The sequence below is a fragment of the Mastomys coucha genome, unplaced genomic scaffold, assembly GCF_008632895.1.
Source record: "Mastomys coucha isolate ucsf_1 unplaced genomic scaffold, UCSF_Mcou_1 pScaffold18, whole genome shotgun sequence".
NCBI lineage: Eukaryota > Metazoa > Chordata > Mammalia > Rodentia > Muridae > Mastomys > Mastomys coucha.
Genome location: NW_022196900.1, coordinates 86,239,711 through 86,258,575, shown reverse-complemented (window position 1 = coordinate 86,258,575; position 18,865 = coordinate 86,239,711). Strand labels below are relative to the sequence as shown.

Here is an 18,865-nt window from a genome sequence, read left to right as displayed (position 1 = left end):
AAAAAAAAAAGACCTAAAAACATTTACCTATGCTGATCCTCATGAAATTACAGAAAGAACACCCTCCGGTTTTCCGTGCACTCAGCCCCATTAATAGCATTTTTATTCCTAGGTTCATATTTCGCATTTCCTGATTTTGAAAGGCATCACAACTGGGTGCCCTTGGCAGTTAGGCTGGTTTCCACATTATTCCTTGAATATTTATGTGTTGGGTTCCAGAAGGAAGAGAGTGATTAGATCTATTCATGTCAGCAAATTCCCATTTATGTGTTTTAGCATTATTGGGGAAAATTTTTCCAGTTGCATGGGGCCTCAATCTGAGATGCCCTAAGAAGGCGATGGACTTAGATAGAATTTTTTTTTTTTTTTTTTCAGAAAAAGGGATTTATCTATGCTGACTGAAAGCAGGGCCCCTGGCAGCTCAGATCCAGTTATGATTCCTAAAACACATCCAGGCTGGTTTTATTATCTGATGCCTCTGCAGGAATTGAGGCCACGCATTAATGCACTGAGATAAAATCAATTTGAAAATTTCTTAAATCAAATACCAATCCTAGAGTAATACTCAATGTGCGGGAAAGGCAGCCAACAGTAATAAGAAGCCAATTATAAACTATAAACCACCCCGCTCAAATGTCCTGGTTTGTTCCTGGCAAGGCCCATTACGCACCGTTTGCACAAGTTAAAGTCAGTGACAGGGCAGACTTGCTATACACACGCACATGCACCAGCATGCTGGCCCTTCTCCTGCCCCTGCATTTAATGCACCTCAACTGACAAGGACTCCTTTGCACTGTCCTATGCCTAAGAAATCATCAACAAACATCTTCCCAGCCTAGAGAGCAGTCCAGCTGCGCAGTAAAGGGCCAGTTTTAGAGTCAGTTTTGGAATTAGCTAGGGCCTGCTCACTGTTCCTTTACTCCGTAGTTTATCACTTAAACGGGACTGGCAGTGAGGCCTGTGAAGACTAAATCTAATCAGGCATGTACAACGCGGAGCACAAGAGAACCAGACAGGTATGGTTAGTTAACCCCTTGCTACTCCATCATCTTTCCGACTCTCTACCTTCAAAACAACCAAGTAGACAGAAGTGACTTAACCAGTACCACAGTATGCTACACTGGCCAGTGTAGGGCAGGTGTAGATGGCAAAGCTGCAAGCCCGAAGTATTCCAATTGCTTTCAGTCTGTGTGAGCTGTGGAGAGGATGAGAGATAGGTGGGGGTGGGAGGAGCTTACCACCCCGTTCCATGGCCAAAGATCCCAGCTAGCTCCTTGACCTGCTGACTAATATACTGCTGACCTTTCACACAGATCTGCCGGATGGTGCAGAAGGAAGTCTGTTTTAGTCATCTCTTGTTCCCTTCATTAAAGCCTGAAACTTTTGTCCTACACCATGGCAGCCCATCACTAGTCATTAGGATTCCTCAGCTTCTACCCTCTCCTGTTCATTCTCATCCACTTGGATGACACATACCACATGCACTGAGTCAGTCACACTTTACAAATCCAGCCTCTAACTCAAGGGGATTCTTACATAACCTTTTGCACAAAGACCTGACCTTGGAACGGCTGATCACTGACCTTCAGTGGCTCTGCTCTGCACAAAGCAGCAATCTGCAGTTAGACCTTCTGACTCAGATGACTTGTGTGGGCTGGATGTCACTCTGATCCTGTGATCCCAGATCTTTGGAGGCTGAGGCATATGGTGGGAATTCCAGGCCAAACTAGGCATAATCTTGTCTCAAAAACTAGTGATGCAAACTTGTCCCCACAGCACTGAGGAGGAGGCAGGAAGACCAGGGATTCAAGGTCATCCTCAACTATTCTTAGCCAGTTCAAAGCCAGCCTGGGCTATATATAAGACCCTGTCTCAAAAACAAAACAAGATATTGGTGGCACTAAGACATGGATCTTGCTCGACAGTGGTGGTGCATGCCTTTAATCCCAGCACTTGGGAGGCAGAGGCAGGTAAATTTCTGAGTTTGAGGCCAGCCTGGTCTACAGAGTGAATTCCAGGACAGCCAGGGCTATACAGAGAAACCCTGTCTCGAAAAAGACATGGATCTTTTGAATAAACCACATGGCTAAGCCTGTCTCCTTAAGTATACTGCCTTAACATCACAAACCCACCTTCCCAACCTCCCTAAATTTGCTCGCCTTCCTTAGTATATTCAGGATCTGCACTGCTATGCCAACACACCAAGCAGGTTTTCAAGTTTACACAAACTGCTTGGGAAATGCCTGGTACCATCTTCATATATCTCAGCATGTAGTGGGCTCCTTCATCTTCCTCAGTCTCATGGCCATTCACCTGACTGCATCAGTCACTGTGCAGTCTTCCTCACGTTCTTTATTTTTTTTTAAGGGGTTTTCCGACCGAAGTCAGAAAACCTGCTAGACAAATTCTAAAAGAGCTGTAACACTTAGGTTCTCTTATTTGCACAGCACTGATCACTAACTGAAACTATTCTCTATCTTCTCCTATTCCTTAACAATTTCCTGCCAGTTTGTCATGTTCCCTTCCCCAGGACCCTCAGTGCCTAGGATAGTGGGTAAACACGAAGCAGGCACACCATACTCACTCACAGGAAGTTGTCACAGCACTCAACAAGCTGTGTTTAATCTCTTGGGCTTTTGATATATGGACTCCCCATGTACCCTAGGCTATCTAAGCCAATGATCCTCCTTGTCTCAGCCGTCCAAATGCTAGTTAGAAGTGTGTGCCACAAGTGTTGGGTGTGGAGTGAGAGGCAGGACTACTGGGAGTCCTAGGGCAACCTAGGTTTTTGTTTCTTTTGGTTACACAACTAGAAAGAAAAATAAATAAATAAACTTAAGAGCTGGCAAGATGGTTCAGCAGGTATAGGTGCTTGGCATCAGCCTACAACCCAAGCTCACTTCCTGAGACTCATACAGTGGAAAAACCAATTCCTGCAAGCTGTTCTCTAACCTCCACACAAATGCTGTGGGGTACACACAACCACATACAAAAATTAAATGTAATTTTAAAAATTAAGGTTTAAAGCCAGTTGTGGTGATACACACAATTAATCCCAGCACTCAGGAACCAGACACAGGTGAATCTGAGTTCAAGGCCAGCCTTGTCTACAGAGTAGAGCAAGCTACATAGTGAGACCCCTTATCAGGAAGAAGGGTGTGGGGAAGCAAAGTGTGGTGGCACACACCTCTAACCCCAGTATTACCAGGGCAGGAGTTCCCAGGCCATAGTGCCTTAGATCCACATGGAGATAGGTGTTGCAGCACCTGCTTCTTCTTGGATGTGGGTCCTGCATACTGCCAACAATGCTAGCTTGTGGTCCCTTCATCCATCTGCAAAGCCATTAAATCACACCCAGGAAAGGCTCTCTGAAGAACTTGCGTCAGAGTTGGCCAGGTCACCTAGGAAACGCCTGTTTCAGCACCCCCACTCACATGAAGTCCCTTCATCATGTCAGGACATCGCCAGGGCCCAGGAACTTTAGATGCATGCATCTTTGAAAGACCATTATTAAATCACAATGCTTTTTTTTTTCAAGACAGGGTTTCTGTGCTGTGGCCCCGATGGTCCTGAAACTCCCTCTGTAAACCAGACTGTGCTCAAACTCAGAGATCTGCCTGCCTCTGTCTTCTGGGTGCTGGGATTAAAGTCGTACACAACTGCCCAGCTCAATGAAGATTTCAAAGTGTCATCAATCCCATCAGGTAGACATGCCCAATGCTAGGAGAACCCACCACTGAACTAAGTGCAACACAACTTCTGGTGGTCTTTGTAGGGGCAATCCCAGAGAAATCCTCAGTGGGAGCCAGGGAGGACAATGCATGCCTGAAACCTACATAAGGTATAGACCAGCCTAAACAGATCCTGTTTCAAAACTCAATAAAAAACCCAAACCACAAAACAGTCTGTGCTGGAACAGACGCAAAGGAGAATACAAGTTTGGCTTTACTGTAAAGAGAAAGTTTAACTGTAGTATTCAATTCCCAGTACAGGTGTGTGTGTGTGAACAAGGTAGATGTGAAATCAAAGATTTGTCTTCTGTATGTGCACACACTCGTGTGTTACAGTACAGGCTCCAAGGATCAAACTCAGGTCTGGTGGCACTTGCTGAGGCCATCTTGCCAACTCCTCAAACAAACCAAAAAGACAGGATTTGTCTACATAGCCATGACGATCCTGGAACTCGTTTCACAGACCAGGGTGGTCTTAAACTCAAGTCATCTGCCTACCTCTGCTACCCAAACAATGCCTAGATTAAAGGTTTGCCCCACCAACTCCAGCTCTGACTCTTAGTATGCAAGAAAGTATGTCTATAGGTTGGTGGGGATGATCTAGAAAAGTTAATGAAAAAGGCATCAAAGAAAGGCACTTAAACTTGAACCCTTTAATCGGATAAGGATGAAATTATGTAGATGGAAATGCTTGCCTTAAGTTAACCAACCAACCAAACCCTGAGTGCTCAGGTGTTTTTGCAGGATCTGCAGAGGAGCCACATTCCTTCAGCACCAGTTCCAGGAGATCCAATTCTGTCTCTTGGTTTTTACAGATACTGGCACATATGTGGTACACAAACACTCAAGAAGGCACATAGGCACATTTTTCTTTTCAAAATCATAGAAATATAGAATGGGACCCTTTAAACAGGGTCAATATGTTGGTAGTAGTAACTAAGACAGTACCACACATGCCCACCAAAGATGGATGGGCAAGGTGCATCAGAAACCTGAAAAGCTTCCTTTAAAGCTTTGTTGTGACGGCTGGGACACACTGGCCAGGGGACACTTTGACAGTGAGGGGACAGCTTTCAGCAGTTGGTTGTCACTGTTGAGACCATCTGGCACAATCACAAGCTAGCTAACCAGGGAGCTTCCAGATAGGCCTCTGCTTTCCATCCTCCACAGGAGTGCTGGAATTACAAATATCCATAGCATCCAGCTCTTTCTTGTGGGCTCCAGGGATGAACTCAGCACTTATACTTGCCTTCTTACCCGCTGAGCTGTCTTCCAGGTTCCTGGTTTCTAGATTTAAAAACCATTAAGATCTAAAGTTGAGGACGGGAAAGGCATTAAAATGTAAGAACTTCCAAGGAAAAAAAGAACAAATGAAACAGAGATGTGGCAAGTTGGAAAGACAGCACTAGGGTTGACACGAGGCCATGAAAGTTTAGACACATCGACATAGTCAGATGCACAATATCAGAGGTGGTATAGAGTTTAACCAAAAACAAGTTCAGCCAGAATGAAAAGACAAAGCATGCCAATTTCCTGTAAAGCCAAGAGTAATTATCACAACCACCCATAGAAACTAAGGGGCGAATGCAAGGCACAAGCAATGCAACCCATACCTTCTAAGTAGCAGAGCACATCTGTCCACTGTAACTGCTCACCAAGATGGACTGGATCATGCCATAAAGCCCAGGGTAGCTTTGAACTCCTGGATGTCTCCACAGCCAGAGTGCTTAGATTACAGCCTCTAAACCATCACCCCCAGCCTCTACCTGTAGCCAGACTTTTGACTACTTTATGGGTTCCTTTCTCTATCACCTCTCCAACCCTACCCTACCTTCCAAGCCCCCAATACTAGGGAAAACGGGGCATCAATATCAAGACTACTCCCTGCTGATTAGAGGCACCAAGTTCCTTGGGGCACATTCGCTCCAGTCAGGATATCCAATCTCTTATTTCTTTACCCACAACCAGTTGGGCAGTGGTGGCGCACACCTTTAATCCCAGCACTTGGGAGGCAGAGGCAGTCGAATTTCTGAGTTCGAGGCCAGGCTGAACTCAGAGTGAGTTTCAGGACAACCAGAGCTATACAGAGAAACCCTGTCTTGAAAAAAAACAAAAAAAAACAACAAAAAAAACTTTGCCTACAACCACTTGACAAACAGCAAAAGTGGTCGCTAGGGTCTGCCATTTATATATCCTTTCAAGGAGTCCCTAGAACCGCAAATGTTAAACACTTGCAGAAACTAACTGCAGCTGGTAAAATCACTCCCCTGCTAGAGCATGAAGCAAATCATAATCAGCTGTGATTGTGGACAATCTAAAGCAGCTCCATATCTCACATAGGGGATTAAAGTATTCCTGTAACATTTGTTCTTAAAGAAACCAAAATTCTCTATCTACCCACTATAACTCTGTTTCCTTTAGACTGAAGTCCTGCTTACATTTATTCACCAGTGACTAAAGTGAAATTCTATAATACATTAAAGCAGCTAATTCTCCACTTTAAAAGTTTAAAGAGTGCTGGTGAGATGGCTCAGTGGGTAAGACCACCGATTGCTCTTCTGAAGGTCATGAGTTCAAATCCCAGCAACCACATGGTAGCAAACAACCACCCGTAATGAAATCTGACACCCTCTTCTGGTGTGTCTGAAGGCAGCTATAGTGTACTTATAATAAATAAATCTTTAAAAAAAAAAAAAAAAAAAAAAGCTTAAAGAGCTGGGCAATGGTGGTGCATGCCTTTAATCCCAGCACTCAGGAGACAGAGGTAGATGGATCCGAGTTGGAGGCCAGCCTGGTCTACAGAGCAAGTTCCAGGACAGTTAAGGCTACACAAAGAAACCCTGTCTTGCAAAGCCCCCACACCACCCACAAAATAAGGTTTAAATCGAAGTTGTAATGCAAACCTGTAACAAAAATGAATTCCTTGGCATGAGATTGGTCAGGTACATACTTACTAAATATAAATACCTCTTGCTTCACCTCTCTATAAAGTATCCACTAACGATGGGACACAAAGCAGACCTTGAGAATGCTAAGCAGAGACCAAGCAGAGAAAGGAGAGCAAACAAACTTTTTGGGAGTGGGGAAGAAACGCACAAAGAGCATGTAAAATATGTTTTATTGTTCTTCAAAAGGGTTCAGAGTTTGGTTGTAAATCAGGCTGCACACTTTCCGTCAGTCTAACCTCTCTCACAAGACAAACTGGCTTCAGTTAGCAATACTTCATTAAATCCAAAAGAAAAAAAAGGTTTAATTTTGAGGGGGGATAAAAGGTCCAGTTCTGAGAACAATTAACATTAGTCTTCCTTAAGACAAAGGGCTGCCTTATGTTCCTGTACACACCCTTCTCCCCCAGACCCAGGAGTGACACTCTGTCTCGGGCAAGCACTGATGCTGGTGGACACAGGAGTGACACTCTGTCTCTGGTAAGCACTGATGCTGGTGGACACCTGCATGTGCAGACCCTCATGGGTGCTATTGTGCTCATGAACAAATACACACACACCAAAATTCTGAGCATGTCAAGTGGAAAAGGTTTGGGTGGTATTGATCAAAACCCCTGAGGAGTTAACAGTCAACCTAAACTTAAAGGGTGAAATTCTGATCTTGAGTCTTTGTTAAAGGAATCTATTGCCATGCTCTGAAGTAAGAATTTTTGGACTATATCATCTTTTTTACTTTAAAATTCTAGAAAGTGTCAAAAGCATTATTTTTCATTTTCTGGGATGAGGCAGGAAGGTATTTGCATTTAGTTAAAAATCAAAACAATTCCATCAACAGTAAGCAGTCAACTCAGAAAGCTGCTGGCATCTGAGGTACCGTCAATGAGATGTCATACATCCTGCTGGCCTGACAAGAACAAAATGGCAAGCTTATATAGCTCTACACAATAAAAATCCACTGATGGCTGCACTCAAGGCTTGTAGCAGGGTGCTGTTGAGTATGGAATATTTAGGTGAAGAGGGTACACTGAGGTGTCCCTCTACTTGCTCTGTCTAGTCAACTGCCTTCTGCAAATAAGGAAAAACAGCTTCTCTGTACCAACAAGCTGAGCAGAGAACCCACACACTTCCACACAATGCTGTGAGCGCGTGCTGCTCGCTGGGCTGCGTGCTGCTGCTCTTCCGTTACAGCTTGTGGACACATACTCACTAGGCAAGGTTGCTTCTGACGGTGACTTTTCTTTTGTAATCTCAGGAGAATCTAGTACTAACAAGGTGATAGGTGGTTACACTGAACTGTACAAATAAAGAATAATTTGGAAAACCACTACCATAGGCATTTCTCAAGACCAAAATACTATGAATGTTCTGTTGCTCCTTTGACTATTTCTGAACTCAGTTCTAAAGTTTTAAGATGACCTCTTTTCCATGGCATCGTTAGACAGTAGATCCACAGCCCACAGTTCTACACTTGTAGAAACAAGCTAACTCTCCTGGACACACCAGCAGTGGCCTCCAGTCATCTCTGCAATAAAGTTTGCAATAAAGTTTCAAGGAGGCCCACTCGCTTCCCTGCTGGGAAAAAGGATTCTCAGCTAAATTACAGGAGAGAGACTCCACTTAGTATGTCATTTCCTCACCATTCACAAAACTAAAGGCTCCTGGCTACCTTTCATACACCCTAATGGTAGATCAGGGATACAAGGGGGAAAAAAAAAAACTAATATAAGCATCCATCAATAGACTAGAAACCACCTGGACCACAGAATATATGCGCCACTGCCTTTTCTTTGCTTTTATTTTTATTTATTTATTTTTTGGTTTTTTTTTTTCCTAAAAGTGCCCAGGTGGGCTTAAGGCTGCCAGACACACGCACATCTACAGCAACAAGGGCTTCTTTCTATTCCATCTACATGGATCAGGAGAAGGGCGGGAGCCAGGAAGAGAGAAGATAGGGAAAATCTACCTCCCCCCAAATCCCAACCCAAGGAGACCTATGTGCCAAGCATAATGGAAGTGTGTGCTCCCCAGCAACTGGCTCCACACTGGTTAATATGCTGCTGGTTTTACTCAGACATCTATTTTGAAAAAGCTTAAAAAACACAGGAGATTTTGAAATAATTCAATCCTGGCATAAATCAAAACTCCAAAACTAGGAGCAAAATCATCTTCCACTAAATTAATCCCTTTTCCTTTCTTTTTTCTTTTCTTAAACATTTTATTCATGTAATAGAGGGATTTCTTTATCATTTGCCTTCTTCTCAATCATTAGGAGTTGAGAAGTACTGAATCCATTACTACTTTGATGACACAGGTAAGAATCCAGATTCACATTTCCAGGTACCAAGAGTTCCCTCTAATGCCACGATCCAGCCAGCCTTCCTCTACTCCTACTGAACACAGCAGTGCCCGTTGGTGTCTCTGAAGCGTAAGCGCATCTTAGGTCGGTACTTCTCCAAGTAAAGCAGCTGTTTGGAATTGAATGCTCCTCTTCTTTTTCTGAAAACATAAGGACAGTGCACTATCATGTAGCAAAGAGCTGCACAGCTTCCTAAAATATACTATTTCTAGAATAATGCCTTCTAGTTAGCTCTCCCTAGCTGAAAGCCTGCATTTTCCCCACACCACATCACTTTAGAAAAGCCAAAACATGAACTTTTTTATTCCTTTTGGTTTTCCAAGTGTTTCTCACCAGATCACTCTTTCCTTTTAGATTAACAGATCCTTCAGATGAGAATGACAAACAAGCATTAGGATGCTTTAAAAGAAAAAAAAAAAAAAAAAAAAAAAAAAAAAAAAAAAACGAGCCAAGAAGTGGTGGCGCATGCCTTTAATCTCAGCACTTAGGAGGCAGAAGCAGGCGGATTCCAGGACAGCCTGGTCTACAGAGTGAGTTCCAGGACAGCCACAGCCAGGGATACACAGAGAAACCCTGTCTCAAAAAACCAAAAACCAAAAAACCTAGGACCCTACAAAGACAGAGCCTCAGGCTCAGGACAGACTCGGATGCTTTAATTTTGCTAAAGAAGGAAGAGTATGGCCCATTATTTCAGACCAATGCCCATACTGTCAGGATTCTACCAATATAACTATGTATGAGAACAGGTCACTCAAGAGTACCAAGTGATGACTCTGTTTCTCCATGCATACTGCTTTTGCCTGCTGGTCATATGGAAATACACTGGTGCTATTATGAAATCCAAGCAAAAAATACACTCACTGTCAAGATTCCTAGACATTCAACCATATACTATTTGACATCAAAATCAGAACAATCCACAAATGGTGTTCAGTCTTTGTCACTTGCCTTAACCTTTTTTTTTCTATCTGTAAACAGCATCTTAAGCCCAAAGCAGCCAGTGCTTGCATATTCCAAATGATTCCTTCCCATCACCCCTTCCTCACGCACAGCCCTGCTTCAAGTTTCTGAACATACAGCTTCCTACTCACTGTCTTATGAACTGAACAGCATCTTCATACTTCATTCCGCATTCAATCAATGCAAGTGCGACTAGCACAGGAGCCCTGTAGACAGAAGCCATCCATAAGTGTCCACAAACCTTTAGAATCACAAGATTTTTAGTTTTTTAATTTTTTTTAGACATGGTTTTTGTTTTTGTTTTTTAAAGATTTATTCATTTTATTTCATGTATGCGGGTACACAGTAGCTGTCTTCAGACACACCAGAAGAGGGCATCGGTTCCCATGACAGATGGTCCTAAGCCACCATGTGGTTGCTGGGAATTGAACTTAGAACGTCTGGAAGAGCAGTCAGTACTCTTAACCTCTAAGCCATCTCTCCAGCCCCCAGCTTCTCAATTCTTGTTTGTTTTTCCGAGACAGGGTTTCTCTATAGCTCTCTCTGGTTGTCCTCAATGTGTAGACCAGGCTGGCCTTGAACTCAGAGATCCACCTGCTTCTGCTTCCCAAGTGCTGAGATAAAAGGAGTGTCCCACTACTACCCAGCTCTATTCTCTATTCTTAAAAACCATATTACTAGAGCACTGCTTCCAAATACACTGACACAGGCAATAGAAATAAAGCTACCCAAGGAAGGCCTCACACTACCATCAGCCTTCAAGAGAACACCCAACCTTGTAGGGAAACCTTGCCATACTGAAGTGCTAAGCAGAGCTAATGACTCAAGTCACCATCACCTTGAGGCAATGGCATCTCACAGTAATATTTTGAGTGCACAGTGCACATCATAAATTGGCATTTAGCCTGCTGCTGATCAAAGTGCAAAACACTATCAGAAGTAATGCTCAGTGAAAAGTTTTACAATCATAGACAATTCTCACTGTGTACACATTTCTGTTCAAGAGTTTAAAGTAACCTTCTACTTGTTAACTAATTTCAGTTCATTTCAATCCAAACCCAACCATGTACAGACAATTTAATCTCTGAAACAACTTTAATTTTGTTGCCCACTTAATGACCTAAATCTCTTTTTCTTGAAATGGGGGCAGGGACCTTCATTACATTCAGTATGGCATCAGAATTAGATCCAGACACAACCCAAAGGGCTCTTATTAGAGCTTATTACATTGGCATTTTCTCATTTCCTTTCTGGTGATTTAGTATCATTTAATTACTAAATGCAAATTCTACCAAGGTAAAAATTTTAGTTGGCTTATTTAGATGCAACAGTGAATTCAGAAAAAGTGAATTACCTTCCCAATCCTGCAACACAATGCACTGCAACACAGCAGCCTGGCTCTTCACGAAATTTGGTTTTTAACAGGTTTAGCCAATCATCTACTATCTGATTAGGGGGTGGAGCTCCATCATCAAATGGCCAATCCTGAAAAGAAATGACTTCTTACATTAAACTGGTTTGTTCTCAGGGACTAACTTTGTAATTAAAATGAGCTGAAAATAGCCAGGGCAGACAGGCTTAGCTTGAATACAACACTTTACCTTTTCGTTTTTAATTCACCCTGCCGACCCACTCCCCCACTCCCGCCCCCCACAACAGGAGTCCCATCTGCCTGTCTCCCAAGTGAGCCACCACCACTAAAAACCAGCTACTTACTTACACCTGGCGTGTGCGTGTGTGTCTTTGAGAAGAGTTTCTCTGTGTTATCCCTAGCCATCCTGTAGACTAGGCTGGCCCTGAACTCAGATTCTACTCTGGGACAAAAGGTGTGTTCTACCTCATACATCTATTCTTTTTGTTTGTTTGGTTGGGTCTTTTTTCGAGACAGGGTTTCTCTGTATAGTATAGCCCTGGCTCTCCTGGAACTCTCTCTAGACCAGGCTGGCCTTGAACTCAGAAATCCGCTGGCCTTAGCCTCCCAAGTGCTGGGATTAAAGATGTGCGCCACCACTGTCCGCATACATCTATTCTTAACAAAATCCTGATCACTGCTGAAAAACTATCCAAGACCAAAAAATCTGAATCTGTCAAGTTAGTCTTCTCAAATGAAATACTATAAATGTCACACCCATCTAAAGACAGACAGATACATACACACAAATATTTGAAACTGAGCCTAGGGACTTATAAACACTAGGTAAGCATTTTACCACAGACCTCCCCCTCCCCCGGTCCTATCTTAACTAGACCTAAATCTTGTGTGGTCAGGGTAGCAACTAGACAGAATAGAGGAAACTGAAAGCTGAGGCCAAGAGGATCACTGCACTGTGCTCTCAGCCCACCTGGTACCGTATGCCAGGTCTCTTCTTCACTAGGGCATCTGAGGATTATTCCTCTTGGCTACTGTGGTAGTTTGAATAGGAGTGGCCCCCAGGGATTCATGTGTTTGAATTCTTGGCCATAGTGAGTGGCCTTGCTGGAGGTAACTGTGGAAGCAGGCTTTGGGTTCTTAGATGCTCAAGCCTAGTCCCTGTGACAGACTCTCCTGCTGCCTGCAGATCCAGATGTAGCACTCTAAGATCCTTCTCCAGCACCACACCTGTCTATATGTTGCCACATTTCTGCAATGACAATAACAGATGAAACCTCTGATCCTGCAAGCCGGCCCCCAATTAAATGTTGTCCTTTGTAAGAGCTGTCATGGTTAGGGGCTGGAGAGATGGCTTAGCGGTTAAGAGCACTGACTGCTCTTCCAGGTCCTGAGTTCAATTCCCAGCAACCACAAGATGGCTCACAACCACCTGTAATGGGATCTGATGCCCCCTTCTGGTGTGTCTGAAGATAGTGTACTCACATTCATAAAATAAATCTTTTTAAAAAACAGAGAGAGAGAGAGAGAGAGAGAGAGAGAGAGAGAGCGCACTGCCATGGTCATGATGTCTGTTCACAGACCAGAAACCCTAAGACAACTATCATCTTTTCCTTAAAGAAATGCTTTCTAGCAGGTTGTTGCAGAGCACACTAATTCCAGCACTTGGGAAGTAGTGGCACTCTGTAAGCTGCAGGCTAGCCTGTTCTACAAAGCAAGTTCTATGCCAGCCAAAGTGACACAGAAAAACTCTGTCTCAAAAAACAAAATCAAAAACAAAAAATACTAGATGGCTCCACTGAATAAAAGTGCCTGGTAAACTGAGTTGAATCCCTTGTATCCAAATATATGTAGGAGACAATTGGTTCCACACTTCTGACCTCCACACAGGTACACAATAATGCAAAAGAGAATGTTATATAAAAAAAAACTTAAAACAACAGCTGGCTCAGGGATTAAGAGCACTTTACTTTGAGCCAGGCAGTGGTGGTGCGCATGCTCTCTCTCTCTCTCTCTCTCTCTCTCTCTCTCTCTCTCTCTCTCTCTCTCACTCACTCACACACACACACACAAATTAAAAACAGGCTGAAGACATAGCTTGGTTGGAGAGTGCTTGCCTAGCATACAAGAAGCCCTGGGTTCAACTCCCTGAAACTTCATAAACCAAACCAAGCACATCTGAAACCCCAGCACAGCCCAGGTAGAGGAAAGAGAATCAATTCAGTCACCCTCAGTCACAACAGTGAGTTTGAGGCCTGCCTAGAAACATGAGACTGCATCAAACAGTCAAATCACAGGGCTGCATTCTCCGTATCTTCTCTTCTTCTCTTCTTCTCCTCCTCCCCTCCTCCTCTCTCTCTCTCTCTCTCTCTCTCTCTCTCTCTCTCTCGGGGGTTGGGGGGGTGTTTCGAGGCAGGGTTTCTCTGTATAGCCTTGGCTGTCCTGGAACTCACTCTGTAGACCAGGCTGGCCTCGAACTCAGAAATCTGCCTGCCTCTGCCTCCCAAGTGCTGGGACTAAAGGCGTGCACCACCATACCGCCCAGCTCCCCATATCTTCTTACTGACAGGAACTCCAGCCCACATACCAGTCTTTTAGAACAGGAATGCACGCCCAATGTTACAATGCCAAGTAGTAAAACGACTTTTATTTATTTAGTTATGCATGTGACTACACTGTCACTGTCTTCAGACACCAGATGAGGTCACCGGATCCCATTGTACAGATGGTTGTGAGCCACCATGTGGTTGCTGGGAATTGAACTCAGGACTTCTAGAGGAGCAATCAGTGCTCTTAACCACACTGAACCATCTCTCCAGCCCCCATAAAACAACTTTTTTTTTTTTTTTTTTTGGTTTTTCGAGACAAGGTTTCTCTGTATAGCCCTGGCTATCCTGGACCTCACTCTGTATACCAGGCTGGCCTCGAACTCAGAAATCCACCTGCCTCTGCCTCCCAAGTGCTGGGATTAAAGGCGTGCGCCACCACTGCCTGGCCTAAAAACAACTTTTTAAAAACAAGATGTTGGTGGCAGTTTTTCTGTTTTCACAGACATGAAATGACCACCCCCACCTTATCAACAAGGAAACTTCCCTACAGAACTGCCCAGCCACTGACCAGGTGGACACCTGCCTGAGATTACCAAACTACTGCCTCTCATTGTTTTCCTCCCAGGTAACTACACAATCTACCTATTACATTGCCCTCACAAAGTCACAAAAGATCTTGTGGCACAGAAGACTGTAAGGTCACTTCATTCCCAAGAGCTGCACCTTGTGAGCCAAATTATTGAAGGGAAAAGACAGCGTTGTAACTAGTCTTCCCTTCTATAAAGAAACATCAAGGAGCACACCTGCTTTGTACTCAAATGGAACTCAACTACCTCTAACCTGACAAGAGCTCTTCAGAAGTCTACCCAGTGTTACAAACTACTCTGCACCAAGATGCCTTCTCCCAGCCCTTAGCTTTTTCCCATCTGTTTGTCCTCTACAAATTACCCACAAAATATTGTCACTAACAGATTATTAGTATTTACAAATAAGGCAAAGGATATTTCCATATGAAGTATTTCTAATGGAAATTACATTATATTTATATTAGTAGCACAGAAACAAAAAGCTAAATACTTCATGAATCTCCAAAATTGTCATTGTGTGCAGCATGCTAGAGTCTGTGAACAACCTCAGGTGTTGTTCCTACTCAGCTACTGTCCACTTTCTGAGGTGATCTTGAGACAGGGCCTCACTGTTGTAGCCTTGGCTGCTCTGGAACTCACTACATAAACCAGGATGACCTTGAAATCATCGAGTACTTCCTCAGCGATGGAATTCAAGGCAGGTGCTGCCATACCCAACCCCTTTCTCCCTAAGGTTTTTTGAGACAAGGTCTTTTACTTGGGTTCTGAGTGTCAATCTCAAGCTCTGACACCAAGCACTCTATTGTCTTCAGACACTCCTCCGACCCCATTTTCCACATTTTAGAAATAAGTGTACACTCAATTTTGCCTTTCATTTGTTGAAAATATACTACAATTGTAGACTCCGAGGATACAATGGATACTGCTGTTCATGTATTAATCCAAAGAAACTTTAGGAGACTTGCTATTAAAACTGCCTATGCCAGGCGGTGGTGGCGCACGCCTTCAGTCCCAGCACTTGGGAGGCAGAGAGGCAGGCGGATTTCTGAGTTGGAGGCCAGCCTGGTTTACAGAGTGAGTTCCAGGACAGCCAAGACTACAGAGAAACCCTGTCTCGAAAAACCAAAAAACAAAACAAAGACACATACACACAAAAAACCAACTACTACAACAACAAAAACCACACAACTGCCTACTAACTTGGCATTTGAGTTCCAAGCTTCATAAACATCAGTGTTTGAAATGTCAGTGTACTCAGAAACAAGCAAACAAAGACACTTGACACTCACTAGAACGTGGATTCCTTCTTTTTCAACTGGAGCTTTATCATATGTAGCATCACAAACTCGAACCAAAGTTGTCACTCCATACTTCTTAAGTTCCTTTTAAAACAAAAAACAAAAAAACAGTTATCAGTGAACTTGCTTTTGGAATCTGAAACCTGGGTTTTAGGCAGTATCCTTCTTAAGCAAAGCTCAAAAACTATCTCACTGCATAAGCATGACAGACCATACTCATCTTTCTAAAGAGCAATTCAGTAGCATGGCACAAAACCTTTTACAAAGTTCATAAATACAATGACCTAGACATTATATTCTTGAGACTTCATAGAAAACAGATATTAAAGACAAGACAACTCACACAGCATCTTCACCATAGATAGCACAGAACAGTGAAAGGTAGAGATGCTGTTTATTAGCGTTCCCAAAAGGGGGAGTGGCGCGCGCGCACACATGCACACACTCGCGCACAAAGTGAACACTATGACAGCTACAGAAATAACACAAAGAGACTGGGGGGATCGTTTTAAATATGGTATGATCTTACATATGTGTATTTCTGAATATACACACTCGTGGGAAAAAAATCTAGAAGCCTAAGGTATGTAACAACAATTGAATGTTTTTAATTTCTATTATTTTGTTTTCTGTTTTCAAGATAAGGTCTCTGTTTAACAGCCCTGGCTGCCCTGGAACTTGATTTGTAAACTAGGCTTGCCTTGAACTTACAAAGATCCACCTGCCTGTGGGACTCCCAATTGTTAGGTTAACGCCTAGCTCTTATTTTTGCCTTTTTGTATGCCTCCCCCCCAAAGTACTTCTTTGTGTGGCTCTGGCTATCCTGGAACTAGCTCTGTAGATCAGGCTGGCCTGAAATTCACAGAGATTGGCCTCTGCCTCTCCAGTGCTGGTATTAAAGGTGCGTGCCACCATAGGCTGGCTGTTTAACTTTTATGCAATAATCATCTATTGCTTTTCTAAAGAGCAAAAGTTTAATTTTGAAATTAGGAAGGAAAAGTAATTTTAAAAGAGCTAGTACACTATAGCCAGTTACTCCTTTAAACAGTTAATACAGGCCAGGAATGGCTCTCTCCAGTGACAAGCAGGTAGCAGATCTCTGGAGTTTGAGGCCAGAAAGGGCCATATAGTGAGACCCTGTCTAAAAAACATTTAAATCTGTTCATTTTTGTGCCTGTGCTTGTAAACAATATTCAAGTTTCAGTTCCCTCCTACCACCATATGGGTTTGGGGGGCTGTACTTAGGTCATCAGGTTTGGACCTTTACCCACTGAACCATCTCACAAGCTCCCAGCTAGGAATTTTAAAAATGAATATTTTTAGTGGCACAGACCCGACATCTCTGCTTCTTAGATGGCTAAATGGAAGGACTACAAAGATCACCTGAGCTACAGGACTAAATTAAGGCCAGGCTCGAAAATTTAGTGAGTACTTCAAAATAAAAAGTAAATATAGAAGGTCTGGGGACATAGCTCATGGCACTGTCCTTCTTTGCATGCAGGTGGCCCTGGCTCCATTTCCAGTGCCACTGAAGTTGAGAAAAGACTTCAAAATCTATGTGCTGAGGATGCTGGCAACTCAGGGGTAAAGTCCATGCAAGCCTGCACAGTGTTCGGTCACCAACACCACAAAAACAGGGCAGGAAAGGGGATGCATGTGTTAAAATGAGTTTCATGGGGGAAAACTATTATAATTGTTTATGATAAAACTATTTGGCCTCAGCTTTGCCACCCATAAAACAAGAGTCCTTGGATGATTGATTGATCCTCCAGCTGCTCTCTCTACTCCATAGCACATCAACAGAATTCACATTTGCTGGTTTAACCTATAAAAAATTAAAAACTTTCCATTTAAGTATTCCCCTAGAGTCAAGACTGTCCTCACTACCTAAAGGAGGGAAAATGAGGCTCCGTGCTTGACTACTCATGACCACTTCCTTCCCCAAGTTTCTGGATTCCTGTATTTGTGATAACTATTGTTACTAAGTAGTTTGTGGTTGAAGTATACCATGAGTTTATTTTTTTTAATTCTTACATTTTAATTTAGTACATATGGGACACACCTGTGTCATGGTAGTGTGCAGAGGCCAGAGGATAACTTGGGGGAATCAGTTCTTATATTCCCAAGGGTAGAACTCAGGTGGTCCCACATGACAACAAATTCCCTTACCATCCTGTCCACCCTAACACGTGTCCTAGCATGCAGGGCAGCGTACGGCGCTAGTTCTACAGGGCTTTGAGGCTGAGTGCTGCTTCCTCTAGGAGGGAGGGAATGATAGACCTGTGGTCTTCTGTTCATACCCTGACCTTCAAACACACAGCACTCAGTGCTCACTGCAATGCTGAGGACGTACTGTGGTCAATAAATGTTGATGTTTTTACTGAAAATGACAAAAAGTACTGCTAATAAAACACAGAAAGAACACACAATTATAAGTACTAGATAATCTATCCCAAATTCCATATTCTTCCAAAACTTCTATTGTAACAATTCAATCCAATGTAAGGATAAACATTCATAGTTAAGAAAAATCAATCCCAAAAGTAGACTATGCTACAATCTTACCTCTGTGAACTTGTTGAGAGTTGCATTGGTGGGGTTGTGAGTTATCAGAAAACGCATGTTCTCATAAGAGATCTCCACAGGGGCTGGACGGTTCATTATGGCAAATAAAAAGTGTGAGCGTGCGTGAGTGAGTGTGGTGGGAAAAAATGGGAGAGGAGGAAATCAATAAATCTTGAAATGTTTCGCAGCAGAAAACATTAAAAAGACCACTAAAATGCCTATTATTGATCACTATTTTCTCTATTCAACTTGCTTATTCCTTATGAAGCTTCGCTCTTCAACACAGGCAGAAGTATTAAGAATCCACTTGAATCCAAATTCAACTTGAGCCTCTATGTCTGCAGATGGATACCTTCAGCTTCCAAAAAAATCCAACTACATACAAAATTTAAGCAGCCTTTCCACTACATTTAGGCACTAGTGAGACAAGTTGAAAGTGTAGGTTCTTCTCCACTTTTGTTTACTTGATGCTTAATTTTACTGGAGTCATTAAAAGAATACGCTT

The 18,865-nt window shown here is 43.0% G+C and overlaps 1 protein-coding gene and 1 non-coding gene across 2 annotated transcripts; both read right to left on the bottom strand.

Annotated features, from left to right (window-relative positions):
• Positions 1-2,365: 2,365 nt before the first annotated feature.
• LOC116097257 lies at positions 2,366-2,427 on the bottom strand. The gene has a single exon (XR_004121304.1). It is a non-coding gene; the product is annotated as a U7 small nuclear RNA (small nuclear RNA).
• Positions 2,428-6,832: 4,405 nt separating this feature from the next.
• Ptp4a2 (protein tyrosine phosphatase 4A2) lies at positions 6,833-18,865 on the bottom strand. Its single transcript, XM_031378801.1, has 5 exons — positions 18,361-18,865; positions 15,787-15,879; positions 11,347-11,477; positions 10,124-10,198; positions 6,833-9,172 (listed from the first exon to the last, which is right to left on the bottom strand). The coding sequence occupies exons 1-5, from the start codon at positions 18,454-18,456 to the stop codon at positions 9,064-9,066; spliced, it is 504 nt and encodes a 167-aa protein (XP_031234661.1). The 5' UTR covers positions 18,457-18,865; the 3' UTR covers positions 6,833-9,063.